Genomic DNA, 24,337 nt, shown 5'->3' on the forward strand with positions numbered 1-24,337 from the left:
CCTAAATTGGAACGCAGTGGTAAAATGCTGTAAATTACGTCAGAGTTCAGGCTCTGCCACTTACAGCGCTGTATGGGTTTTTTGCCTGACAGCCATTCTGAATTTGAGCACCGCACGCTTCAATAAAGTGCTCCCATCCCTGTCGCTAATTGGGCAACTTTTGCAAATTTGTAGTTGTCTGAGTGAGGAAAATGCTGTAAATTAAGAGGACTCGATGTACTTTGAAAGATGAGACATTGAGGATTCTAATAAATACCACTTTGATGTCATACAAGCAAGTGATGCACTATACATTTCCATAGCATAAAACTCATGTCATCTACAGTGTCAACGTTTATGATCCCGATGTTTGATGTACAGTTACAAGATGGCATGGAGCCTAGGTTGTTCTGAACAGAATGAACCTATATTTGTCTATTTGTCTCTCAAAAATAGCCGGTGAACACTCACCTGAATGCACGCATTACTTCTTTCTATGCGCACCAGAATTATGATCTGTTTCTACCCTGTGAAAGCCTAACACTGTAAGATCATATTTTATAACTTAACTAGTTAAGTTAGCAATAGAACAAGCTGTCAAATGATGCCCACCTGACCCAGTATGCGATTTACAGTGTATTCAGACCCCTTCCGATTTACCACATTTTGTTACCTTATCGAAATTCGAAAATTGATTAAATCTTTTTTTTTCCCCTCATCAAGCTACACACAATACCCCATAATGACAAAGCAACAACAGTTTTTTTATTTTATTTTTGCAGATAAATACAAAAACTGAAATACCTTATTTACAGAAGTACTCAGACCCTTTGCAATGAGACCTGAAATTGAGCTCAGGTGCATCCTGTTTCCATTGATCATCCTTAAGGTGTTTCTCCAACTTGATTTGGAGTCCACCTGTGGTAAATTCAATTGATTGGACATGGTTTGGAAAGTCACACACCTGTCTATATAAGGTCCCACAGTTGACAGTGCATGTCAGAGCAAAAACCAAGCCATGAGGTCAAAGGAATTATCCGTAGAGCTCCGAGACAGTATTGTGTTGAGGCACAGATCTGGGGAAGGGGAACAACAAAATGTCTGCAGCATTGAAGGTCCCCTAGAACACAGTGGCCTCCATCATTCTTAAATGGGACAAGTTTGGAACCACCAAGACTCTTCGTAGAGCTGGCCGCCGTCCGGCGAAACTGAGCAATCGGGGGAGAATGGCCTTGGTCAGGGAGGTGACCAAGTAACCAATGGTCACTCTGACAGAGCATTAGAGTTCCTCTTTGGAGATGGGAGAACCTTCCAGAAGGACAACCATCTCTGCAGCACTCCACCATTCAGGCCTTTATGTTAGAGTGGCCAAATTAAATGAAAGCCACTCCTCAGTAAAAGGCACATGACAGTCGCTTGGAGTTTGCCAAAAAGCACCTAAAGGACTCTCAGACCATGAGAAACAAGATTCTCTGGTCTGATGAAACCAAGATTGAACTCTTTGGCCTGAATGTCAAGTGTCACGTCTGGAGGACACCTGGCACCATCCCAAAGGCGAAGCAAGGTGTTGGCAGCGTCATGCTGTGGGGATGTTTTTCAGCAGCAGGGACTGGGCGACCAGTCAGGATTGAGTACAGAGAGATCAGAGAGATCCTTGATGAAAATCTGCTCCAGAGCGTTCACCTTCCAACAGGACAACGACCCTAAGCACACAGCCAAAGACAATGCAGGAGTGGCTTCGGGACAAGTCTCTGAATGTCCTTGAGTGGTTCAGCCAGAGGCCGAACTTGATCCCGATCGAACATCTCTGGAGAGACTTCCAAATCGCTGTGCAGCAACGCTCCCCATCCAACCTGTCAGCTTGAGAGGATCTGTAGAGAAGAATGGGAGAAACATACCCAAGAAGTCTGAAATCGCGAAGTACTGAGTAAAGTACAATCATTTCTAAAAAACTGTTTTTGCTTTGTTATTATAGGGTATTTTGTGTAAATTGATGAGGGGGATAACACAATTTAATTAAGTTTAGAATAAGGCTGTAACGTACAGTTGAATTCGGAAGTTTACATATACCTTAGCCAAATACATTTAAACTCAGTTTTTCACAATTCCTGACATCTAATCCTAGTAAAAATTCCCTGTCTTTGGTCAGTTAGGATCACCACTTTATTTTAAGAATATGAAATGTCAGAATAATAGTAGAGAGAATTATTTATTTCAGATTTAATTTCTTTCATCACTTTCCCAGTGAGTCAGAAGTTTACTTACAATTAATTAGTATTTGGTAGCATTGTCTTTAAATTGTTTAACCTGGGTCAAACATTTCGGGTAGCCTTCCACAAGCTTCCCAGAATAAGTTGGGTGAATTTAGGCCCATTCCTCCTGACAGGGCTGGTGTAACTAAGTCAGGTTTGTAGGCCTCCTTGCTCACACATGCTTTTCCAGTTCTGCCCATACATTTTCTATAGGATTGAGGTCAGGGCTTCATGATGGCCACTCCAATACCTTGACTTTGTTGTCCTTAAGCCATTTTGCCACAACTTTGGAAGTATGCCTGGGGTCATTGTCCATTTGGAAGACCCATTTGCGACCAAGCTTTAACTTCCTGACTGATGTCTTGATGTTGCTTCAATATATCCACATAATTTTCCTAAATCAGGATGCCATCTATTTTGTGGAGTGCCCCAGTCCCTCCTACAGCAAAACACCCCCACAATATGATGATACCACCCCCGTACTTCACGGTTGGGATGGTGTTCTTCGGCTTGCAAGCCTCCCTCTTTTTCCCTCCAAACATAACGATGGTCGTTATGGCCAAACAGTTCTATTTTTGTTTCATGAGACCAGAGGACAGTTTTCCAAAAAGTACAATCTTTGTCCCCATGTGCAGTTGCAAACCGTAGTCTGGCTTTTTGTATGGCGGTTTTGGAGCAGCGGCTTCTTCCTTGCTGAGCAGTCTTTCAGGTTATGTGGATATAGGACTCGTTTTACTGTGGAAAAAATACTTTTGTACCTGTTTCCTCCAGCATCTTCACAAGGTCTTTTGCTGCTGTTCTGGGATTGATTTGCACTTTTCACACCAACATACATTCATCTCTAGGAGACAGAATGTGTCTCCTTCCTGAGCGGTATGACAGCTGTGTGGTCCCATGGTGTTTAAACTTGCATACTATTGTTTGTACAGATGAACGTGGTACATTCAGGCATTTGAAAATTGCTCCCAAGGATGAACCAGACTTGTGGAGTTCTACAATTTTTTTTCTGAGGTCTTGACTGGTTTCTTTAGGTTTTCCCATGATGTCAAGCAAATAGGCATTGAGTTTGAAGGTAGGCCTTGAAATATATTCACAGGTACACCTCCAATTGACTCAAATTATGTCAATTAGCCTGTCAGAAGCTTCTAAAGCCATTACATAATTTTCTGGAGCTGTTTAAAGGCACAGCTGTTTAAAGGCACAGTCAACTTAGTGTATGTACATTTCTGACCCACTGGAATTGTGATACAGTGAGTTATAAGAGAAATAATCTGTCTGTAAACAATTATTGGGAAAATTACTTGTGTCATGCACAAAGTAGATGTCCTAACCGACAAACTATAGTTTGTTAACAAGAAATTTGTGGAGTGGTTGAAAAATGAGTTTTAATGACTCCAACCTAAGTGTATGTAAACTTCTGACTTCAACTGTAACAAGATGTTGAATAAGTCAAGGGGTCTGAATACTTTCCGAATGCACTGTATAATGGGCTGTTTTTGGATTGCGTGAACAACAACAGTAATCGTGTGATGGCGGGGATGCAGGGTTGTGTTCCAAACAAGTGGGCTTGCTCTAATTCCTCAACGGCACAGCTAGGAGAGCTCAAAAAATCACCTTATTGTTGAGGACTCTTCTTTGAGTCATAAAAGTGCATTGAAATGACTTAGGAACTGAGGACACTTAGAGAAGTGTGTGGCTACTTGGAGACACCAGTTAGCTATCTCAGTCAAACCCTTGTAATTTGTTTTTGTCTTATGTTGCACCTTCCCAACATTTTCCATGAATATTCTTATCGTGTTACTGAATGTATCCAGAGTATTTTCTGATTTCGTTGTCAACAAATGACATGATAAGAACAGTAAATGTAAAAGGCACAGACAATCAACTGTGTAATGTTTGGATTCAGTCTTGTGTCAGGGGAATTGTTGTGTCAACTTTGGTCTAATAATTTTTCCATAATCTCCAAACTGTACCATGCTTATGCATCTGCTTTTCATATTTCTTTTGTAAGAAACATGTCAATTTAGCCATGTCCATATAGGCCAATTCCCACGAGTGTAAAGGCTTAACTGCAAGGTAGTGGACTCCTCCAGGGCAACACTTAGATCTTACTTTGTTAGTTTCCTTTTTGCTGGCATTAGCTTGGTAAGTAACTTCATAAAAGATTTGATTTGATTAAAAAAACTAACCGGGGAAGTTGGTTTTAGGTTGAATTATGCCGAGCTTATTCACCAGAGAATTCGATATCCACATTTAAGCCCCTGTCATTCACACTTAGTTCAATCTCTAACTGCAATTATGAATATTTATCAAGTTGGATGCTGAGAAAAAGGAAGGCTGACATGTTAAGGAGTTGCCTCACATTCTTGAAAATCATTTTAAAAACATAACGGCTGTCGTCAAAATGAGACCAAAGAGCAGCGTGGAAAAACACTGTGATGACAAAATGACAAAAGGTGAAAACTAAAGCGCACAGTTCTGTCAGGAAAAAATAACATCCCACCCGAAACCCAAACGGAAAATGACAACTTATATATGATCCCCAATCAGAGACAACGATAGATAGCTGCCTCTGATTGGGAACCACACTAACATAGAAATAAGGAAACTAGAATGCCCACCCTAGTCACACCCTGACCTAACCAAAATAGAGTATAAAAACCTCTCTATGGCCAGGGCGTGACAAAGAAAGACTTCAAATCGAGGCGTCTTTGAGACCAGCCCAAACAATGTGGCAGCTGGTATCAAAATCCGTTAGGACAGCATTTCCCAAATGAAAATGATCAAAGCTTTATGATTATTTGAATCAGCTTTGTGGTGCTATGCTAAAAACTAGACGTGCACCTCTTGGAGTTTGGCCAACCCTGCGTTAGAGTGATAATCATGGTCCTTCGAGCCGGACTGGCCAGAGGAGCTTCAATAGTTGTCACTTCCTGTAAGAGCGAGGGGCGCGATTATGGTCCAAACCAGAGCCAGCCCAATCTCTCCGAGCGAGTGTCATCGATTCAACATGATCTGGTGTTTAACAGAGATTCATAAATTGATCAATTAATTCCTCAGAGGAATGTTATAGCAATGTTATTACAACACACAGACCAGCGCTGTATCACCCTGGGCTAATGATGCTGTTACTATTTACTGTAGCCTAGATTGGTCTTCATTCCTCTTCTGAAAGCTTGGGTCAATTTCCTCACGCCCCAATATTGGAGCAACCAAATCATATGGGCCCTGTCTCTTTCTCTCCCCATTTTTGTTGATTTCCCAATTTTTCTCATTTGGTGCTTCCTTCTCTCAAGGAAGTTGATAATAGCCACTACACACACACACACACACACACACACACACACACACAGCACTGTCATCAGACTCAGTTATAATGGTGGAAAATGTGATTATCCCCAAAAGAAAAATGGTTTGGCAAATGAATCATAAAATCATGACATTGTTGCCCGGCCCTCCCCGAGTCCCAGTGGTGGTGTGGTTGTGCTTTACTGCTCCTGGACCAGGGCTACAGTGTCTCTGATCAAATCAAATTGTATTGGTCGCATACACAAGCGAAATGCTTGTGTTCCTAGCTCCAACAGTTCAGCAGTATCTAACAATACACAACAGTACACAGAAATCTAAAATAATAGAATTAAGAAGCAGAAATATTTGGACAAGCATTGTCCGAGTCAGGAGTATATAAAAACAAAAATATCACATCTCCAGAATTCCACTTGTCCTGGCACCACTCCACCAGGGCCAGCTCCTCCCTGTAGGCCATCTTGTCGTTGTTGGCAATCAGGCCTACCACTTTTGTGTCACCTGCAAACTTGATTGTTGAGTTGCAGGCGTGCGTTGCCACGCAGTCATGGGTAAACGAGGGAAGTACAGAACGAGGCTGAGGACGCACCTTTGTGGGGCCCCTGTATTGAGGTTCAGTGTAGTGGAGGCGTTGTTGCCTACCTTCACCACCTGGGGGCAGCCTGTCAGGAAGTCCAGGATCCAGTTCCACAGGGCGGGGTTCAGACCCAGGACCCCAAACTTAATGATGAGCTCGGAGGAAACTATGGTGTTGAAGGCTGAAGCTGTAGTCAATGATCAGTATTCTTACATACATTAGGTAAGATGGGATAGGGCAGTGTGTAGTGCGATGGCATCATCCGTGAATCTATTAGGGCAGTATGTAAATTGTAGTGGGTCTAGGCTGTCGGTGAAGGTGACATGATCCTTAACTCGTCTCTGCTGGGGACAGCAGACTGAGATAGGAAGAGATTGAATATGTCCATAAACACTCCAGCTAGCAGGTCTGCGCCTGCTCTGAGGATGCTGCTCGGGATGCCATCTGGGCCGGCAGCCTTTCAAGGGTTAACATGCTGTCCGCGATGTGGCTGTTTTTCTCTTTATAATCCATGATTTTCTGGAGTCCCTGCCACATACATCTTGTGTCTGAGCCATTGAATTGCAACTCCACTTCGTCTCTGTACTGACGTCCTGCCTGTTTGATTGCCTTACGGAGGGCATAACTGGACTGTTTATACCCTACCATATTCCCAGTCACCTTGCTGTGGTTATATGCAGTGATCACAGTGGGAACAACATCCCCTATACACTTCTTGATTAACTCAGTCACCTTGTCAGTGTACATGTCAATGTTATTCTAGAAGCAACCCGGAACATGTCCCAGTCCGCGTGATCAAAACAGTCTTAATCAGACCAGCATTGAATAAACCTTAGCACAGGTATTTCCTGTTTGAGTTTCTGCTTATAGGGAGGCAGGAGCGAAAGGGAGTTGCCGAAGGGAGGTGAGGGGAGAGCCTTGTAGCCATCCTGGAAGGGAGAGGATTTCTGCAGGCAATGTGTTGGTAGAACTTCGGTAGTGTTTTCCTCAGATTTGCTTTATTCAAATTCCCAGCTATAATAAATGTCCCCCAGGTTATGCAGTTTCCAGTTTGTACATGGTCCAGTGTAGTTCTTTGAGAGCTGTCATGTATCGGCTAGAGGGGGAATATACACGGCTGTGACGATAACCAAGAAAGAAAATTCTAAGGAGGTAATGCGGTCGGCATTGATTGTGAGGTATTGCATTGACTGTGAGGTATTCTAGGTCGGGTGAACAAAAGGACTTGAGTTCCTGTACGTTCCCACAATCACACCATGAGTAGTTAATCATGAAACATACACCTCCGCCTTTCTTCTTCCCAGAGAGTTCTCTATCAGCACAATGTACTGAGAACCCAGCTGGCTGTATGGATGGGAACAGAATATCCAGAGAGAGCCATGATTCTGTGATCACAGCTCCAGAGCCAAACTCATAACATGTGTTCTATTTCCTGTGTTCATACTACCTAGAATGTAGTAATGCATTGGCTAGTATGCTAGTATGGACCATGGAAGGTAGCTAGACATGTTTTCCCATCTCTCCGGCAACAACTTACTCTGTTCAACACATCTCCCTGATCACTGAGGCTCTTGTCTATGCTGACGATGCTATATAGTACATCACCCTGTAAGGTTCCTTGTGGGTCCTCCTTCCACCTCCCTCCGTCCGCTTACTGCACGCCCTTCCATTCTCTCCCCTGCTCCCTTAAAGTCCAGAGTCACTGGAGAACCCGTCGGAACAGAGGTGAGTGTCCTGGAGCCTGTAGCCAGCGCTGTCCAACCAATCGCTAGCATGCTGCCTCCCCACCCTTCTGCATCCCACCCCGACACAACCCCCCTCAGGTCGGCAGCCTAACTTGTCACTACTCAAGGGTCAGAAAGTGCCCCATAGAAACAGTATTGGAGGGCCACAGTTCAATACTCTCGGCCCCATTTAGAGAAGTATAATAGGGCGCACACCAGTCTGTACACTGGGCCCCATAGAGAAATTATTGGAGGGCCAGACTTCTCTATACTTCTCTATATACTGGGCCACGTATAGAGACAGTATTATATTTTAATTTGTTTATCTGGATCCCCATAAGCTGTTGCAATCGCACCCGGGTCTATTAAGACAGCAGAGCTCAGTCCCCAATCATATCCAGTTTAGCAATGTTTAGCAATGTTCTGTTTACTTCTCCCACCTAAAGGCAATGGGGTGCACAGCCCTTTTTCAGACTTATTCAAAAAGGAATAAAAGAAGCATAGAAGACGCGACTCCATAATATTAATCAAATCCAGTAAGTAAATCCCAAAGTAAGACAACTTGGTTGCATATTAAATCATGTATTGTTTCACATCAAATTCTTAATTCAATTCAATTCAAACGTTGTCCCTTTTTGGAAATGTATTATGCAACCAGGAGTCCGAAACATAATTAAGACTAGTCAGTATAGTATAAATACAGTATAATATATCCTTAGTCTGAGGACCTTATTCTTTCTGAAAATCCATCCTGTTGAGGATTTATTCAACCTCATGCCCAGGCTGTTGAGGATTTATTGAACCTCCTACCAAGGCTGTTGAGGATTTATTGAACCTCCTACCAAGGCTGTTGAGGATTTATTGAACCTCCTACCAAGGCTGTTGAGGATTTATTGAACCTCCTACCCAGGCTGTTGAGGATTTATTGAACCTCCTACCAAGGCTGTTGAGGATTTATTGAACCTCCTACCAAGGCAGGCTGTTGTTGAGATTTATTGAACCTCCTACCCAGGCTGCTGATTTATTGAACCTCCTACCCAGGCTGTTATTGAACCTCCTACCCAGGCTGTTGAAGATTTATTGAACCTTCTACCCAGGCTGTTGAGGATTTATTGAACCTCCTACCCAGGCTGTTGAGGATTTATTGAACCTCCTACCCAGGCTGTTGAGGATTTATTGAACCTCCTACCCAGGCTGTTGAAGATTTATTGAACCTCCTACCCAGGCTGTTGAGGATTTATTGAACCTCCTACCCAGGCTGTTGAAGATTTATTGAACCTTCTACCCAGGCTGTTGAGGATTTATTGAACCTCCTACCCAGGCTGTTGAAGATTTATTGAACCTTCTACCCAGGCAAGGGGAAAGGAGTCCAAATATTGTATGTGTTTTGCTACTGACCGTTTGTCTAAAGGATTTCTATGACTAAATTCATTAGTCATTCTGTTTTGTGCATTTTTGCTTGAGTGAATTTAAATGGTGTATTTTAGAAAGATTAGTTATGCTTTGGAAATCTCAAATCCAAATGTAGAAACGTTGCACTCCTTCCTCTCTGCTGGGTCGAATAATAAACATGCGTCAAGTTCGGTTGGTCATACCTGAACAGAAACTAAATGAAAAGCCTCAAATAATTATTTGGGTTAAACAATCCGTCCAGTCTCTTCACCACCGTTAGCTCATTAGCAGTAGCACCACTTTTGGCCGGCCCAATGAGAGGATCAAATCAAACTTTATTCAAGGGTCATTTTCTCTTTTCTTCCTTTTCTCCTGTCCTCCTGCCCTTTGTGGATAACCCCCTGTGCTCCCATAAGACTCTGTCTGTTTGCTGAGCAGACTCGTGTCGTGTACATGTCATGTCTGTCTTGTGTGATCTTGGTGTTGTGTTGTGTGCTCTCTGTGTTGTCTTGTGTGCTCTCTGTTCTGTGTTGTGTTGTGTGCTCTCTGTGTTGTCTTGTGTGCTCTCTGTTCTGTGTTGTGTGCTCTCTGTGTTGTGTTGTGTTGTGTGCTCTCTGTTCTGTGTTGTGTTGTGTGCTCTCTCTGTGTTCTGTGTTGTCTTGTGTGCTCTCTGTTCTGTGTTGTGTTGTGTGCTCTCTGTGTTGTCTTGTGTGCTCTCTGTTCTGTGTTGTGTTGTGTGCTCTGTTCTGTGTTGTCTTGTGTGCTCTCTGTTCTGTGTTGTGTTGTGTGTGTGCTCTCTGTGTTGTGTTGTGTGCTCTCTGTGTTGTCTTGTGTGCTCTCTGTTCTGTGTTGTGTTGTGTGCTCTCTGTGTTGTCTTGTGTGCTCTCTGTTCTGTGTTGTGTTGTGTGCTCTCTGTGTTGTCTTGTGTGCTCTCTGTTCTGCTCTCTGTTGTGTTGTGTGCTCTCTGTTCTGTGTTGCTCTCTGTGTGCTCTCTGTTCTGTGTTGTGTTGTGTGCTCTCTGTGTTGTGTTGTGTGCTCTCTGTTCTGTGTTGTGTGCTCTCTGTTCTGTGTTGTCTTGTGTGCTCTCTGTTCTGTTGTTGTGTGTTCTCTCTGTTCTGTGTTGTGTTGTGTGCTCTCTGTTCTGTGTTGTGTTGTGTTGTGTGCTCTCTGTTCTGTGTTGTGTGCTCTCTGTTGTGTTGTGTGCTCTGTTCTGTGTTGTCTTGTGTGCTCTCTGTTCTGTGTTGTGTTGTGTGCTCTGTTCTGTGTTGTCTTGTGTGCTCTCTGTTCTGTGTTGTGTTGTGTGCTCTCTATGTTGTCTTGTGTGCTCTCTGTTCTGTGTTGTGTTGTGTGCTCTCTGTTCTGTGTTGTGTTGTGTGCTCTCTGTTCTGTGTTGTGTGCTCTCTGTTCTGTGTTGTGTTGTGTGCTCTCTGTTCTGTGTTGTGTTGTGTGCTCTCTGTGTTGTCTTGTGTGCTCTCTGTTCTGTGTTGTGTGCTCTCTGTTCTGTGTTGTGTTGTGTGTTCTCTGTTCTGTGTTGTGTTGTGTGCTCTCTGTTCTGTCTTGTGTGCTCTCTGTTCTGTGTTGTGTTGTGTGCTCTCTGTTCTGTGTTGTCTTGTGTGCTCTCTGTTCTGTGTTGTGTTGTGTGCTGTTCTGTGTTGTCTTGTGTGCTCTCTGTTCTGTGTTGTGTTGTGTGCTCTGTTCTGTGTTGTCTTGTGTGCTCTCTGTTCTGTGTTGTGTTGTGTGCTCTCTGTGTTGTCTTGTGTGCTCTCTGTTCTGTGTTGTGTTGTGTGCTCTCTGTGTTGTCTTGTGTGCTCTCTGTTCTGTGTTGTGTTGTGTGCTCTCTGTTCTGTGTTGTCTTGTGTGCTCTCTGTTCTGTGTTGTGTTGTGTGCTCTCTGTTCTGTGTTGTGTTGTGTGCTCTGTTCTGTGTTGTCTTGTGTGCTCTCTGTTCTGTGTTGTGTCTGTTCGTGTGTGCTCTGTTCTGTGTTGTCTGTGTGTGCTCTCTGTTCTGTGTTGTGTTGTGTGCTCTCTGTTCTGTGTTGTGTTGTGTGCTCTCTGTTCTGTGTTGTGTTGTGTGCTCTCTGTTCTGTGTTGTGTCTGTTCTGTGCTCTCTGTTCTGTGTTGTGTTGTGTGCTCTCTGTTCTGTGTCTGTGTTGTGTGCTCTCTGTTCTGTGTTGTGTTGTGTGCTCTCTGTTCTGTGTTGTGTGCTCTCTGTTCTGTGTTGTGTGCTCTCTGTTCTGTGTTGTGTTGTGTGCTCTCTGTTCTGTGTTGTGTTGTGTGCTCTCTCTGTGTTGTCTGTGTCTGTTCTTGTTGTGTTCTCTCTGTGTGTTGTGTGCTCTCTGTTCTGTGTTGTGTGTGTGCTCTCTGTTCTGTGTTGTGTTGTGCTCTCTGCTGCTCTCTGTGTTGTGTTGTGTGCTCTCTGTTCTGTGTTGTGTTGTGTGCTCTCTGTTCTGTGTTGTCTTGTGTGCTCTCTGTTCTGTGTTGTGTGCTCTCTGTTCTGTGTTGTCTTGTGTGCTCTCTGTTCTGTGTTGTGTTGTGTGCTCTCTGTTCTGTGTTGTGTTGTGTGCTCTCTGTTCTGTTGTGTTGTGTGCTCTCTGTTCTGTGTTGTGTTGTGTGCTCTGTTCTGTGTTGTGTTGTGTGCTCTCTGTTCTGTGTTGTGTTGTGTGCTCTGTTCTGTGTTGTCTTGTGTGCTCTCTGTTCTGTGTTGTGTTGTGTGCTCTCTGTTCTGTGTTGTGTTGTGTGCTCTCTGTTCTGTGTTGTGTTGTGTGCTCTCTGTTCTGTGTTGTGTTGTGTGCTCTCTGTTCTGTGTTGTGTTGTGTGCTCTCTGTTCTGTGTTGTGTGCTCTCTGTTCTGTGTTGTGTTGTGTGCTCTCTGTTCTGTGTTGTGTTGTGTGCTCTCTGTTCTGTGTTGTGTTGTGTGCTCTCTGTTCTGTGTTGTGTTGTGTGCTCTCTGTTCTGTGTTGTGTTGTGTGCTCTCTGTTCTGTGTTGTGTTGTGTGCTCTCTGTTCTGTGTGTTGTGTGCTCTCTGTTCTGTGTTGTGTGCTCTCTGTTCTGTGTTCTGTGTTGTGTGCTCTCTGTTCTGTGTTGTGTTGTGTGCTCTCTGTTCTGTGTTGTGTTGTGTGCTCTCTGTTCTGTGTTGTGTTGTGTGCTCTCTGTTCTGTGTTGTGTTGTGTGCTCTCTGTTCTGTGTTGTGTTGTGTGCTCTCTGTTCTGTGTTGTGTTGTGTGCTCTCTGTTCTGTGTTGTGTTGTGTGCTCTCTGTTCTGTGTTGTGTTGTGTGCTCTCTGTTCTGTGTTGTGTTGTGTGCTCTCTGTTCTGTGTTGTGTTGTGTGCTCTCTGTTCTGTGTTGTGTTGTGTGCTCTCTGTTCTGTGTTGTGTTGTGTGCTCTCTGTTCTGTGTTGTGTTGTGTGCTCTCTGTTCTGTGTTGTGTTGTGTGCTCTCTGTTCTGTGTTGTGTTTGTGTGCTCTCTGTTCTGTGTTGTGTTGTGTGCTCTCTGTTCTGTGTTGTGTTGTGTGCTCTCTGTTCTGTTGTGTGCTCTCTGTTCTGTGTGTGTGCTCTCTGTTCTGTGTTGTGTTGTGTGCTCTCTGTTCTGTGTTGTGTTGTGTGCTCTCTGTTCTGTCTTGTGTGCTCTCTGTTCTGTGTTGTGTTGTGTTGTGTGCTCTCTGTTCTGTGTTGTGTTGTGTGCTCTCTGTTCTGTGTTGTGTTGTGTTGTGTGCTCTCTGTTCTGTGTGCTTTGCCTGTTTGTCAAAAAAAAAGAAATTACGATCCTTTTCAAAAAGTTGTTGTACCTTGTCGACTTCACAGTACATTACAGCGAACCCGATTAGTGACACACACAACACAAACACATGAATCTCTTGATATCCATCTCTTGAAGGAAACAATGGAGAATAAAGGAGCTGTTTAAAAATAGCCTCCTTTCTGGAGTCTTTTTGTTTGAGGTCTGTACCAAATGGAGCTGTGTGCATGTGTGTGTGTGTGTGTGTGTGTGTGTGTGTGTGTGTGTGTGTGTGTGTGTGTGTGTGTGTGTGTGTGTGTGTGTGTGTGAGAGAGGGCGTATGCAAACCACCACACCAGCTAGGCTCTGAGCAGCAGCCCACTCACAGAGTAGCGACAGCTGTGGCAGTGACATGCAGCGCTCCCCATAGGAAGGCCCAGGATGTCCCAGTCTCCACCCCTCTCCCCAGCTCCCTGACTCCCCCGTAGCACTGGCAGTTCAGAGACTGAGATCAAACAGCACTGAACCCCCCAGCATCCCGCCTCAACCACCACCTAACGAGTGTGAGTGAGTGAGTGAGTGAGTGAGTGAGTGAGTGAGTGAGTGAGTGTGTGAGTGAGTGAGTGAGTGAGTGAGTGAGTGAGTGAGTGAGTGAGCTGTGAGTGAGTGCAGCGTGCCCAGGTGAGTGAGTGACTCCCCCGTAGCACTGGCAGTTCAGAGACTGAGATCCTTGTGAGTGAGTGCATCCCGCCTCAACCACCACCTGAGTGTGAGTGAGTGAGTGAGTGAGTGAGTGAGAGACTTTTCTCTGCCTCATAAGCAGGGCTGGCTAAGAGGTTTCTCACATGACCCACTCAAGTGCTTTCAGATCAGTTGTCATGAAGGAAGCAAGACAAGGAATTAGGAAACCAGTGAATTGTATTAGGACACAGCCATCCCTGGTAACCATTTAGAATGCATCCCGTCACTATCAACCTTGAATCACCTCTTTGGGGTTCATACGTACAAGCAACACAGCCAGTATGCAAACGTTGACTACTTCATAGTTCACAATCACCTCACTTACTCTGCTCTCCAATAATATAAGTCATTCTAAAGCTCCTCCCCCTGCCCTGCAGTGAGAAGGCCCTGCTGGTGAACAAATTTGAGCTGAGCATCAAGACGGAGGCCACACAGGGCCTGGTGCTGTGGAGCGGCAAGGGCGTGGAGCGCTCTGACTATATCGCCCTGGCCATTGTGGATGGCCGCGTGCAGATGACCTATGACCTGGGCTCCAAGCCTGTGGTGCTTCGCTCGACGGTGCGCGTCAACACTAACAGTTGGATCTGCATCAAGGCCAGCAGGTAAGGCGACGGCTAACGGGACATTAAACAGGATAGCTTGTATTTGTGATTTTGCTTTAGCGGAAATCCTAACTTCAACTTGACTAACTTTGACTTGGGTGGAAGTCAGGATTTAGCCCTAAGTGAATGTTTATATTAGTGATAGAAAATGACCGAACAGTGGAAGTCATGAAATGTTCAACGTAGTGTTCAGCATACAGAGTGTGTGGTTTTCATATTTGCCTTCAATTTCACTCAGCTTGTAAGCAAACCGACAATCTAGCTTTGGGTTAGCTTTCATGACACAGCATTTAAATGTGGGGTTATGAATGTTATCTCAACCCATTCTGTCATATCGCATACTCCAAACCTGCATCATCCTACCACATAGTGAAGACTTCATACCTTTAAATCCATGGAGGTTGGTCTCATTTCAGCTCCGTGGGAATGACAGCGATGCCTCCAACACACTGTTGGGTGACTGTCTGTGTCTGAAATGGCACCCTATTCCCTATACAGTGGACTACTTTTGGCGATTGCTCATACAGGCTCTGGTCAAACGTAGTGCAAAATATAGGGAATAGGGTGCCATTTCGGATGCATCCACTCTCTCCCCTTTCGCTCAATCACCTGCTAAGCACATAGCCATCTGACTTGATTTTTACTACAAGCCAGTAAACAACTCCCTCTTTCTCTCCCTATCTCCCACCTCTCCCTCTACCTTCCCCCTTTCTGCCCCCTCCCCCTCTCTCAGAGCACGTAGGGACGGATCTCTCCAGGTGGGCAACGAGGCAGCAGTCACGGGATCGTCGCCCCTGACAGCCACTCAGCTGGACACAGACGGAGCTCTCTGGTTGGGTAGGTGGACTAATAAGCCCGCAACAGGTCTTAGGTTTAACACACAGTGAAACAGACACACAGAGGCAGACACAGGTGTACAAACATACACACACCCAGATGGGAATGCACACATGCAGACACACGACAGACAGACAAATCAAATAAATGTTTATTTGTCACATGCGCTCTTAACCAACAATGCAGTTTTAAGGAAACAAAGTGAAGTAAAAAATAGATACAGTTGAAGTCAGAAGTTTACATACACTTAGGTTGGAGTCATTAAAAATAGTTTTTCAACCATTCCACAAATGTCTTGTTAACAAACTATAGTTGTGGCAAGTCGGTTAGGACACCTACTTTGTGCATGACATAAGTAATTTTTCCAACAATTGTTTACAGACAGATTATTTCACTTATAATTCACTGTATCACAATTCCAGTGAGTCAGAAGTTTACATACACTAAGTTGACTGTCTTTAAAAAGCTTGGAAAATTCCAAAAAATGATGTCATGGCTTTAGAAGCTTCTGACAGGCTAATTGACATCATTTGAGTCAATTGGAGGTGTACCTGTGGATGTATTTCAAGGCCTACCTTCAAACTCAGTGCCTCTTTGCTTGACATCATGGGAAAATCAAAAGAAATCAGCCAAGACCTCCACGAGTAGAACTCCACGAGTCTGGTTCATCCTTGGGAGCAATTTCCAAAGGCCTGAAGGTACCACGTTCATCTGTACAAACAATAGTATGCAAGTATAAACACCATGGGACCAAACAGCCGTCATACCACTCAGGAAGGAGACACGTTCTGTCTCCTAGAGATTAACGTACTTTGGTGCGAAAAATGCGAATCAATCACAGAACAGCAAAGGACCTTGTGAAGATGCTGGAGGAAACGGGTACAAAAGTATCTATATCCACAGTAAAACGAGTCCTATATGAACATAACCTGAAAGGCCGCTCAGCAAGGAAGAAGCCACTGCTCCAAAACTGCCATAAAAAAGCCAGACTACGGTTTGCAACTGCACATCGGGACAAAGATTGTACTTTTTGGAGAAATGTCCTCTGGTCTGATGAAACGAAAATAGAACTGTTTGGCCATAATGACCATTGCTATGTTTGGAGGAAAAAGGAGGAGGCTTGCAAGTTGAAGAACACCATCCTAACCATGAAGCACAGGGGTGGCAGCATCATGTTGTGGGGGTGCTTTGCTGCAGGAGGGACTGGTGCACTTCACAAAATAATGAAGAAGGGAAATTATGTGGATATATTGAAGCAACATCTCAAGACATCAGTCAGGAACTTAAAGCTTGGTTGCAAATGGGTCTTCCAAATGGACAATGACCCCAAGCATACTTCCAAATAGCTGAAGGACAACAGAATCAAGGTACTGGAGCGACCATCACAAAGCCCTGACCTCAAGCCTATAGAACATTTGTGGGCAGAACTGAAAGAGTGTGCGAGCAAGGAGGCCTACAAACCTGACTCAGTTACACCAGCTCTGTCAGGAGGGATGGGCCAAAATTCATCCACATTACTGTGGGAAGCTTGTGGAAGGCTACGCGAAACATTTGACCCAGGTTAAACAATTTAAAGGCAATGCTACCAAATACTAATTGAGTGTATGTAAACTTCTGACCCACTGGGAATGTGATGAAAGAAATAAAAGCTGAAATAAATCATTCTCTATTATTATTCTGACAATTCAGATTCTTAAAATAAAGTGGGGATCCTAACTGACCTAAGACAGGGATTTTTTACTAGAATTAAATGTCAGGAATTGTGAAAAACTGAGATTAAATGTATTTGTCTAACGTGTATGTAAACTTCTGACTTCAACTGTAAAGAGAAAAATAAAATTAACAAATAATTACACAGCAGCAGTAAAATAACAATAGCAAGACTATATACAGGGGGTACTAGTACAGAGTCAATGTGCGGGGGCACCGGTTAGTCGAGGTAATGGAGGTAATTTGTACATGTAGGTAGAGTTAAAGTGACTGTGCATAGATGATAAACAGAGAGTAGCAGCATAAAAGAGAGGGGGCAATGCAAATCGTCTGGGAAGCCCTTTGATTAGCTGTTCAGGAGCCTTATGGCTTTGGGGTAGAAGCTGTTCAGAAGACTTTTGGACTTAGACTCGGTGCTCTGGTACCGCTTGCCATGCAGCAGCAGAGAGAACACTCTATGACTAGAGGGCTGGAGTCTTTGAACATTTTTAGGGCCATCCTCTGACACCGCCTGGTATAGAGGTCCTGGATGGAAAGAAGCTTAATTGACCCAGTGATGTACTGGGCCAATCACACTACCCTCTGTAGTGCCTTGCGGTCGGAGGCCGAGCAGTTGCCATACCAGGTGATCAATGCTGCCACTGTCGTGTCATCGGAAAACATGATGATGGAGTTGGAGTCGTGCCTGGCCATGCAGTCATGAGTCCTCCATATACCAATCCGTCAGACACTAACATGCTGTTTCTAAAAACAACAAGTGAGTAAACGCTGATAATACTAGGTCTAACTTCCCTCTGATAGTGTAACGGACATGGACTAGTGACCGAGGTACTGTTGAGCAACACATAGGGTTAACCTGAAATTCGACACACACAGTACATTTCCATCTGTAACAATGGTAGATGTGTGCCAGAAATGAGGAATGCGCTCACTATGCATTGCAGTGGATGTGAGAGAACTCGCTGGCATGAAAAGAATTGGTCATAAATGTAAGATGACGGTCTGGAAAGAGTGTCCAACTCTATTCCGGTATTGATTTGAGAAGTGAAAAGCAATCTGACTAAACTCAAAAGTTTTCTTTTCTCTGGAATTTGAAACGACCAAAGAAGTCTGCCTGTTATCTTTTTGAGTTCCATTTGACCTGAACTTCGCTCAGCGAAATGGCTTTTGAAGTAGCACACGCTGATAGATTGAATATTCTGGGGAAATGGCGCTGGTAGATTTTTTTTCTTCCTTGAAATGCATTTGGTCGTGTAAGGTGTTGGGAAGGTGTGTGTGGGTGTTTTGAGTTAGGAGAGCCAGCAGGTGGAAGGACACACATAATCCCTCTCTTTCTCACACACACACATGCACGCGCGCGCACACACACACTGACACACCACACACCGCTGCGGTTCCAAACAGGTGCCGAGCACGCCCCACTGCTAGAATACATTATCCTTTCAGTAGGCCTCACATCAAGCAGCTCCTCGCTTTTAAATCCTTCTCTTTCACTGCTCATCATTAATTAATCTTTTACTCGCATAAAATTAGCCCTGTCGATCCCCAATTCAGAGGCACGCAATCCGATTAGAGGGGACAGAGAGAAGGAGAAAAGAGCTTGACGGAAAGGCCAAGTCGGCGCAGCAGATGAAACAGGGACGAAAGCAGGAGAGGGACGAGAGAGGAAATAAGTGGAAAATAGTGTCTTTGAGAGGGAAAGAGATATAGACAAAGAGTGTGTGAAAGTGTTTGAGAGAGAATGAGAGACAGAAAACGAGAGAAAGATAAATCCAGGTGAATTATCAAAAGATGGGCTCCCCTTGGAGTGAATGAGAGACAGAAAACGAGAGAAAGATAAATCCAGGTGATTTATCAGAAGACGGGCTCCCCTTGGAGTGAATGGAGATTTCTAGTGACTGTACTGCTCGAGCAGGCCTCCAGAAAGGACCACCTGTTTGATATGCAGTTCGTTCCTGTTCACCAGAGCTACATGTCTCTTTCTCATCATCTAATGCCAGGGTCAACATCACACAGTACTTTACAGCAGTTAGTTATCCTTTGTGGCAGGACACATGCTGCTTTGTGGGAGATGCAAGGATGTGACCTCAATCTGTGGGAGTGCTGGGGTGCATGCTTGTGTTGTATGTCTGTCCATGCACCTCAGACACTGTTCTAAATCGCCCTCTTTCTCTTCCCTTCTCTCTCTCTCGTTCTGTCTCCAGGTGGCTTGGAGGAGTTGATGGTGGCCCGCAGGCTGCCTAAGGCCTACAGCACGGGCTTCGTTGGCTGTGTAAAGAATGTGGTGGTGGACGGCATGGGGCTTCACCTGGTGGAGGACGCACTCAATAGCCCCAAAATATTACACTGTTCCGCCTCTGAGGACAAAAAATAGCCTGGTTAAACCACCCCCTTCATAAACTACATGTCTAATGCTGTAATTAAGTTCTATTTTTGTATAATTATCATCGCTTTTTATATTGGAAAAAAATAATACATTGTTTAAATTAGTTTTTATTTTGTTTCGTTATGTTTCGTTCATTCATTATCCCCCTCCTGAAAGGCCGGTGTAAATACCTTGCGTACATTTGTGTGGCGTCGCAAGACAAGCGAAAGTTGTATTAATTGTATTTGTTATTTTCAAACAAACACGAACAAAACCTTCATATCGCTCATTGCTTGAACACTGGTGAACCACATTGGTCCTCTCTATTATTGCCTCGTCTTGGTGTCATATCAGTCACTACCACCCAACACAGCCTATAGACATAACCCTAACTCTACATACAAACATTCCCGTGTGAGGCAAATGCAGTAGACATACTGCAGATACCTGTGTCATGTTCGTTAGAGCACACTGTTACAAAATGTTTTACAACATTTTGCAACGAAAACAAGCCTGTCTTATTGGTGCCTCATGAACACAACTCTGGTTTCATAGAACCCTCTGCTTGCCCCTGATAGGACACAAGTGTATTCCATATTAGTTAAGACTGAGTTTCAGAAACCGCCTGATCAAACTCTTCAAAACTCCTCATACAGCGCAAATACTCTCAGTTGGCTCTGAACCAATGTCTAAGTCTCATTTTTGAACAAAGACAAAGTGCCCTGCATTCCAGAACAACTTACATATCATTATTTCAAAACATCCATCAATCAAGAAATGTAATAATAATTTACATAAATAAATGTAATAAATATAGAGTATATAAATACCTGAGACTGTGAATATGTAAGATTGGTTCTCTTCTCATGTATTGTGCTTCTCATGTGTTGTGCATATTCTATTTTGCAATCAGTAAAGCTAACAATGACCACTAGTTGCATGCAGTTTCTGCGGTGTTGATTTAGTTTCGCCAGATCTTTTCCTTTTCTGAGGCGAACGTGTCAGCGGTCAAGTGGATTATTTTACTCTCACCTGATTTCACTGAGCTTGTAGAACTATTTCATTTGGCTGGGTCCTTTTTTTTATGGTGTAACAGAACAAGTTGTTGTTTTTACCACATCTGGCCTGATGGAGGAGCTGTAAGATAAGGCTAAATACAGGAAGAGGAGAGATGTCATACCCAGGTGGTCAATGGGACCCTTCAATGCTCAGTCATGGAATGTTCAGTCATCAATGAAATTCTTCAATCTTTCAAACTTCAGAGTAAAAAAATGTTTCTCATATTGAAATGAAAACTGGTTTATACTCTTGCATTAAAATAAAGGGGTCCATCTCTTGCTGTTGGAAAGGGGATAATGTGATAAGTTGGGATATTGGGCGGCAAAATTTTAAGAAAAATCCCAAACATAATTGCAATTGCAAATAAACATACTAATACATGGGTTTGTATTAAGATGAATTCTGTAACATCCAAAAACTGACATAAACCCACTCTGTTTTGATACATAAGATACTTGGCAATATTGTTCACTTCATATTTCCCCCTTCTGAAACAAAGGCGGCCATTTTGTACGTGTAAATTTAGCATTGTGTAAAACTGTGGAGGTTATGTTTCTAGTACTATACACTGGAACCAAGAAGTCTGACTTGTCTGTTCACTTACACACAATAATTATGTTCTTATGTCAATGGGGAAGGGAAGGGAAGGGGAAGAGCATTGAAGCATATGGCTTTTGAGTCAAATCAAGGACTAGTTTCCAAAGCTAAGACCAGTAACCGTGTGTGCGTTTGTATGGTCTACACCACTGCATTTCTATGTTGTATTACTGTTGAATGGGACCTATTCCAGTAGTTGTGGAATGTGTCCTGTGTTATTGACACTCAGAAGTGACACTGGCTCAAGAGTAAGACGGGCACAATCTAATGTCGGGGGAGTTGAAACTGTCTATGAATTGCCTTAAAACAGTTCAACGGCTCACCGGTTGACAAAGTCGTTGTCCATACTGTTCTGTGCTCTTATTTTAGCCAGCATCCTAGCCTCATCAACCCCATCGTGTAAATGAATATGTAATAATTCAATTCATAATAATGCTCATGCAAGTCATCAGAGAGCCTCAAAAATGTCTGCCTCTGGCTTTTACAGAAAATGTACTATTTACTGTTTGAATCTATTTTCTGTTCCTTTGTCTTCAAGTGGATTCCCCTATCGACTGGCCTCTAAACTACTGTTTGATTGAGACGCTCCTGAAGGGCAGTGCACCGAGTAAGAGTGGCATGACCTGACCATTACTAACTTTATTACCTTTGTCTTTTGTTCCTACCACCATGAAATAAAATGTCAAACAGACCTGACTCTGTCGCCTGTCTCCGTGGAATCCATCTCCTTCCGTTCGAAACAACATTAGGATTACTTAACGGCTTCATAAGCACTACCTAAACATTGATCGACGCTTACTGTACACGGTATGTCAATAACATATATTTTACTCATGCTTATTAAAGTGTTAATGACTCCTAACAAATCTTATGTAGTTACTCTTGGATGGTTGAATTATATAAATATAAATTAGGAGTTGTCTGTGTAGTATGAACTGCGGCCTTTATAATTCAAGTCATAGGTTAATGAGAACTCGTGTAGGGCACACATCCAACATACGAGTACCTCCACAGATAACTTTGAGTTCAGGACTAATGTCAAGCTGGAATGTCAACATGTGCTTGGGGTGAGAAAATTAGATGGACAGGCAGGCAGCAATGCCAATCTCATTATTATTCTGAGTTCAACTCAAGTGGGATTTTGGACTGGCATCAGAGTGTAAAGCCTCCAGCCAGCTAAGCACATTTCAAGATTTGTTATTTTTAACAGGGAATACATTATTAATGTTTTTTTTTTACATAGGTCAAAGGAGATTTATGAATTATGCAACAATGCCGGGCCTTCAGTAGATATCTTGAGCAGCAGAAGAGAGGCGGCGAGCCTGGAGATGTGTGGGGGGAAAAGCAATTTCATCCATGAGCCTTTCTCATGACATAACTGCACAAATAAAAACTGACTGTGTTTGATTTCTGCGGTCCAACGTGAAGTAATGATGAAATGATCCGAGCTCGGATAAGAGGGATCTTTTCTCTTTGTGGGGGGTTCTAGCTGGGGGGTTTCTAGCTGGGCCGGGGTTGGCTGCAATAAAGGCTCTATTTTCTGTCGGTAACAAGGACTGTCCTGCTATCAGACTCTATGTGAGTCCCTTTTGTTTCTTTTTCTGGGACTTTATTTTGGACCAGAGGACTCTTGAGTCTCAGGGTGAAAATATCAGCCTGGAACCAATCACATCGGGACAGAGAGAGAGGAGAGAGGTCTTGGCCTGGTTCTATGGGACCGTTCTATGCTGATGAACATTGAGCTACAGTCAGCATACACAGTCACCCCATCCCATGGGCTCTTTTATCATGCCGACTGCCGACTGTTTACCCAAACCAAACAGAGCATGATTGTAATGGTTCCAGCAACTAGGGCGGACGCTTAACCAGGCCAGCTTAAAGCAGCTTGGTTTGGCTCGGCTCGGCTCAGTAGTGTGAAACGCCTTACGTTTCCTAATTCATTTAAAGTATCCCATTACACCAACTAATGGTCTGGATCTGGATGAATCATTTGTCTGTCTTGCACCTCTCGTTCTCCGCCACCACACACCTTTCTGTCAATGGCAACCTGGATGTCACATAGCATGTCACATAAATCTGCTCATTCCATTGTAGTCCATTTTAGTGGATCTATCAGTTTAACTATGAGTGAGGGAAGGACAGTGGAAATGGGTGAAGGAAACCATTTCAAAGTATTTGGACCCAGCCTTGGTCTGCACAACAGTGTCCTCTCTATACATTCTCAACATTCTGTTAGTAAACTCAACCTCAAACATGTCCACGGCATATTCAAATCAAGTTTATTTATAAAGCCCTTCGTACATCAGCTGATATCTCAAAGTGCTGTACAGAAACCCAGCCTAAAACCCCAAACAGCAAGCAATGCAGGTGTAGAAGCACGGTGGCTAGGAAAAACTCCCTAGAAAGGCCAGAACCTAGGAAGAAACCTAGAGAGGAACCAGGCTATGAGGGGTGGCCAGTCCTCTTCTGGCTGTGTCACGTGGAGATTATAACAGAACATGGCCAAGATGTTCAAATTTTCGTAGATGACCAGCAGGGTCAAATAATAATATTCACAGTGGTTGTCGAGGGTGCAACAGGTAAGCACCTCAGAAGTAAATGTCAGTTGGCTTTTGATAGCCGATCATTCAGAGTATCTCTACCGCTCCTGCTGTCTCTAGAGAGTTGAAAACAGCACGTCCGGAGAACAGGTCAGGGTTCCACAGCCAGAGGCAGAACAGTTGAAACTGGAGCAGCAGCACGGCCAGGTGGACTGGGGACAGCAAGGAGTTATCAGGCCAGGTCGTCCTGAGGCATGGTCCTAGGGCTCAGGTCCTCCGAGAATATTCTGTTAAGTGAAAATGTAACAAACCTTTCTCCATGGCTCTCAAGTTATCTATTTTGGCTTTAAGACCCGTCCCTAGAATTCCCTAAAAGAGCAATGACATATCTATTACATTTGAATTCAACAGAATTCCCACTGTGTTGTGTTACTGGTGCGGTATAGAGTACCACAGTATGAGCTATAATACCCGTAAAACATTAGCTACATTAGCTGTCTGTCTAGCCATTTAAATGCATGAAAAAATTAGTTTAGCTTTCTTTGGCATTTAGAAACCAACAAGGCAGCTTGCTAGTTAACTCGTTTGATAATTTAGATGGTGAACTAGGCATCCTTGATAGTGTTTGTATCTGTGGATGAGGGGTGGGTCGCCTACTTCAAGTACTACTTAACTTGTACAGTAGCTACCCTAGTATTATTTACTTTACTGTGTTTGCTGTTACCCTCTTTACAGCAGATCATTAGTAGAGCTAGCAGGCAATATTGATGCAGGAAAAATACAATCAATACAGATACATCACAATATTATTGTGGATGATATTATATCAATACTTAGACTCCAAGTATCGATTTGTAATTTTTAAAATAAAAACTAAGAAATAGTGAGCCAACGTGTTTTTAAAACTTATTTCCCTGACTGATCAGAACTCCTTTTCTCATGTTCT

The 24,337-nt window shown here is 43.6% G+C and overlaps 1 protein-coding gene across 2 annotated transcripts in view; it reads left to right on the forward strand.

The window, feature by feature from the left end:
• The window catches only part of LOC112221492 (agrin), a 274,243-nt gene extending 252,701 nt beyond the window's left edge, over positions 1-21,542 (forward strand). For both annotated transcript variants that reach the window (XM_042303574.1, XM_042303575.1), the window contains 3 exons: positions 14,059-14,283; positions 15,017-15,120; positions 19,035-21,542. In XM_042303574.1, coding sequence (XP_042159508.1) covers positions 14,059-14,283; positions 15,017-15,120; positions 19,035-19,204 — 499 coding nt within the window. In that variant the 3' untranslated portion in view covers positions 19,205-21,542. The remainder of the gene's footprint in view (positions 1-14,058; positions 14,284-15,016; positions 15,121-19,034) is intronic.
• The last annotated feature ends 2,795 nt before the right edge of the window (positions 21,543-24,337 follow it).

Source organism: Oncorhynchus tshawytscha, linkage group LG22, assembly GCF_018296145.1.
Source record: "Oncorhynchus tshawytscha isolate Ot180627B linkage group LG22, Otsh_v2.0, whole genome shotgun sequence".
Lineage (NCBI taxonomy): Eukaryota > Metazoa > Chordata > Actinopteri > Salmoniformes > Salmonidae > Oncorhynchus > Oncorhynchus tshawytscha.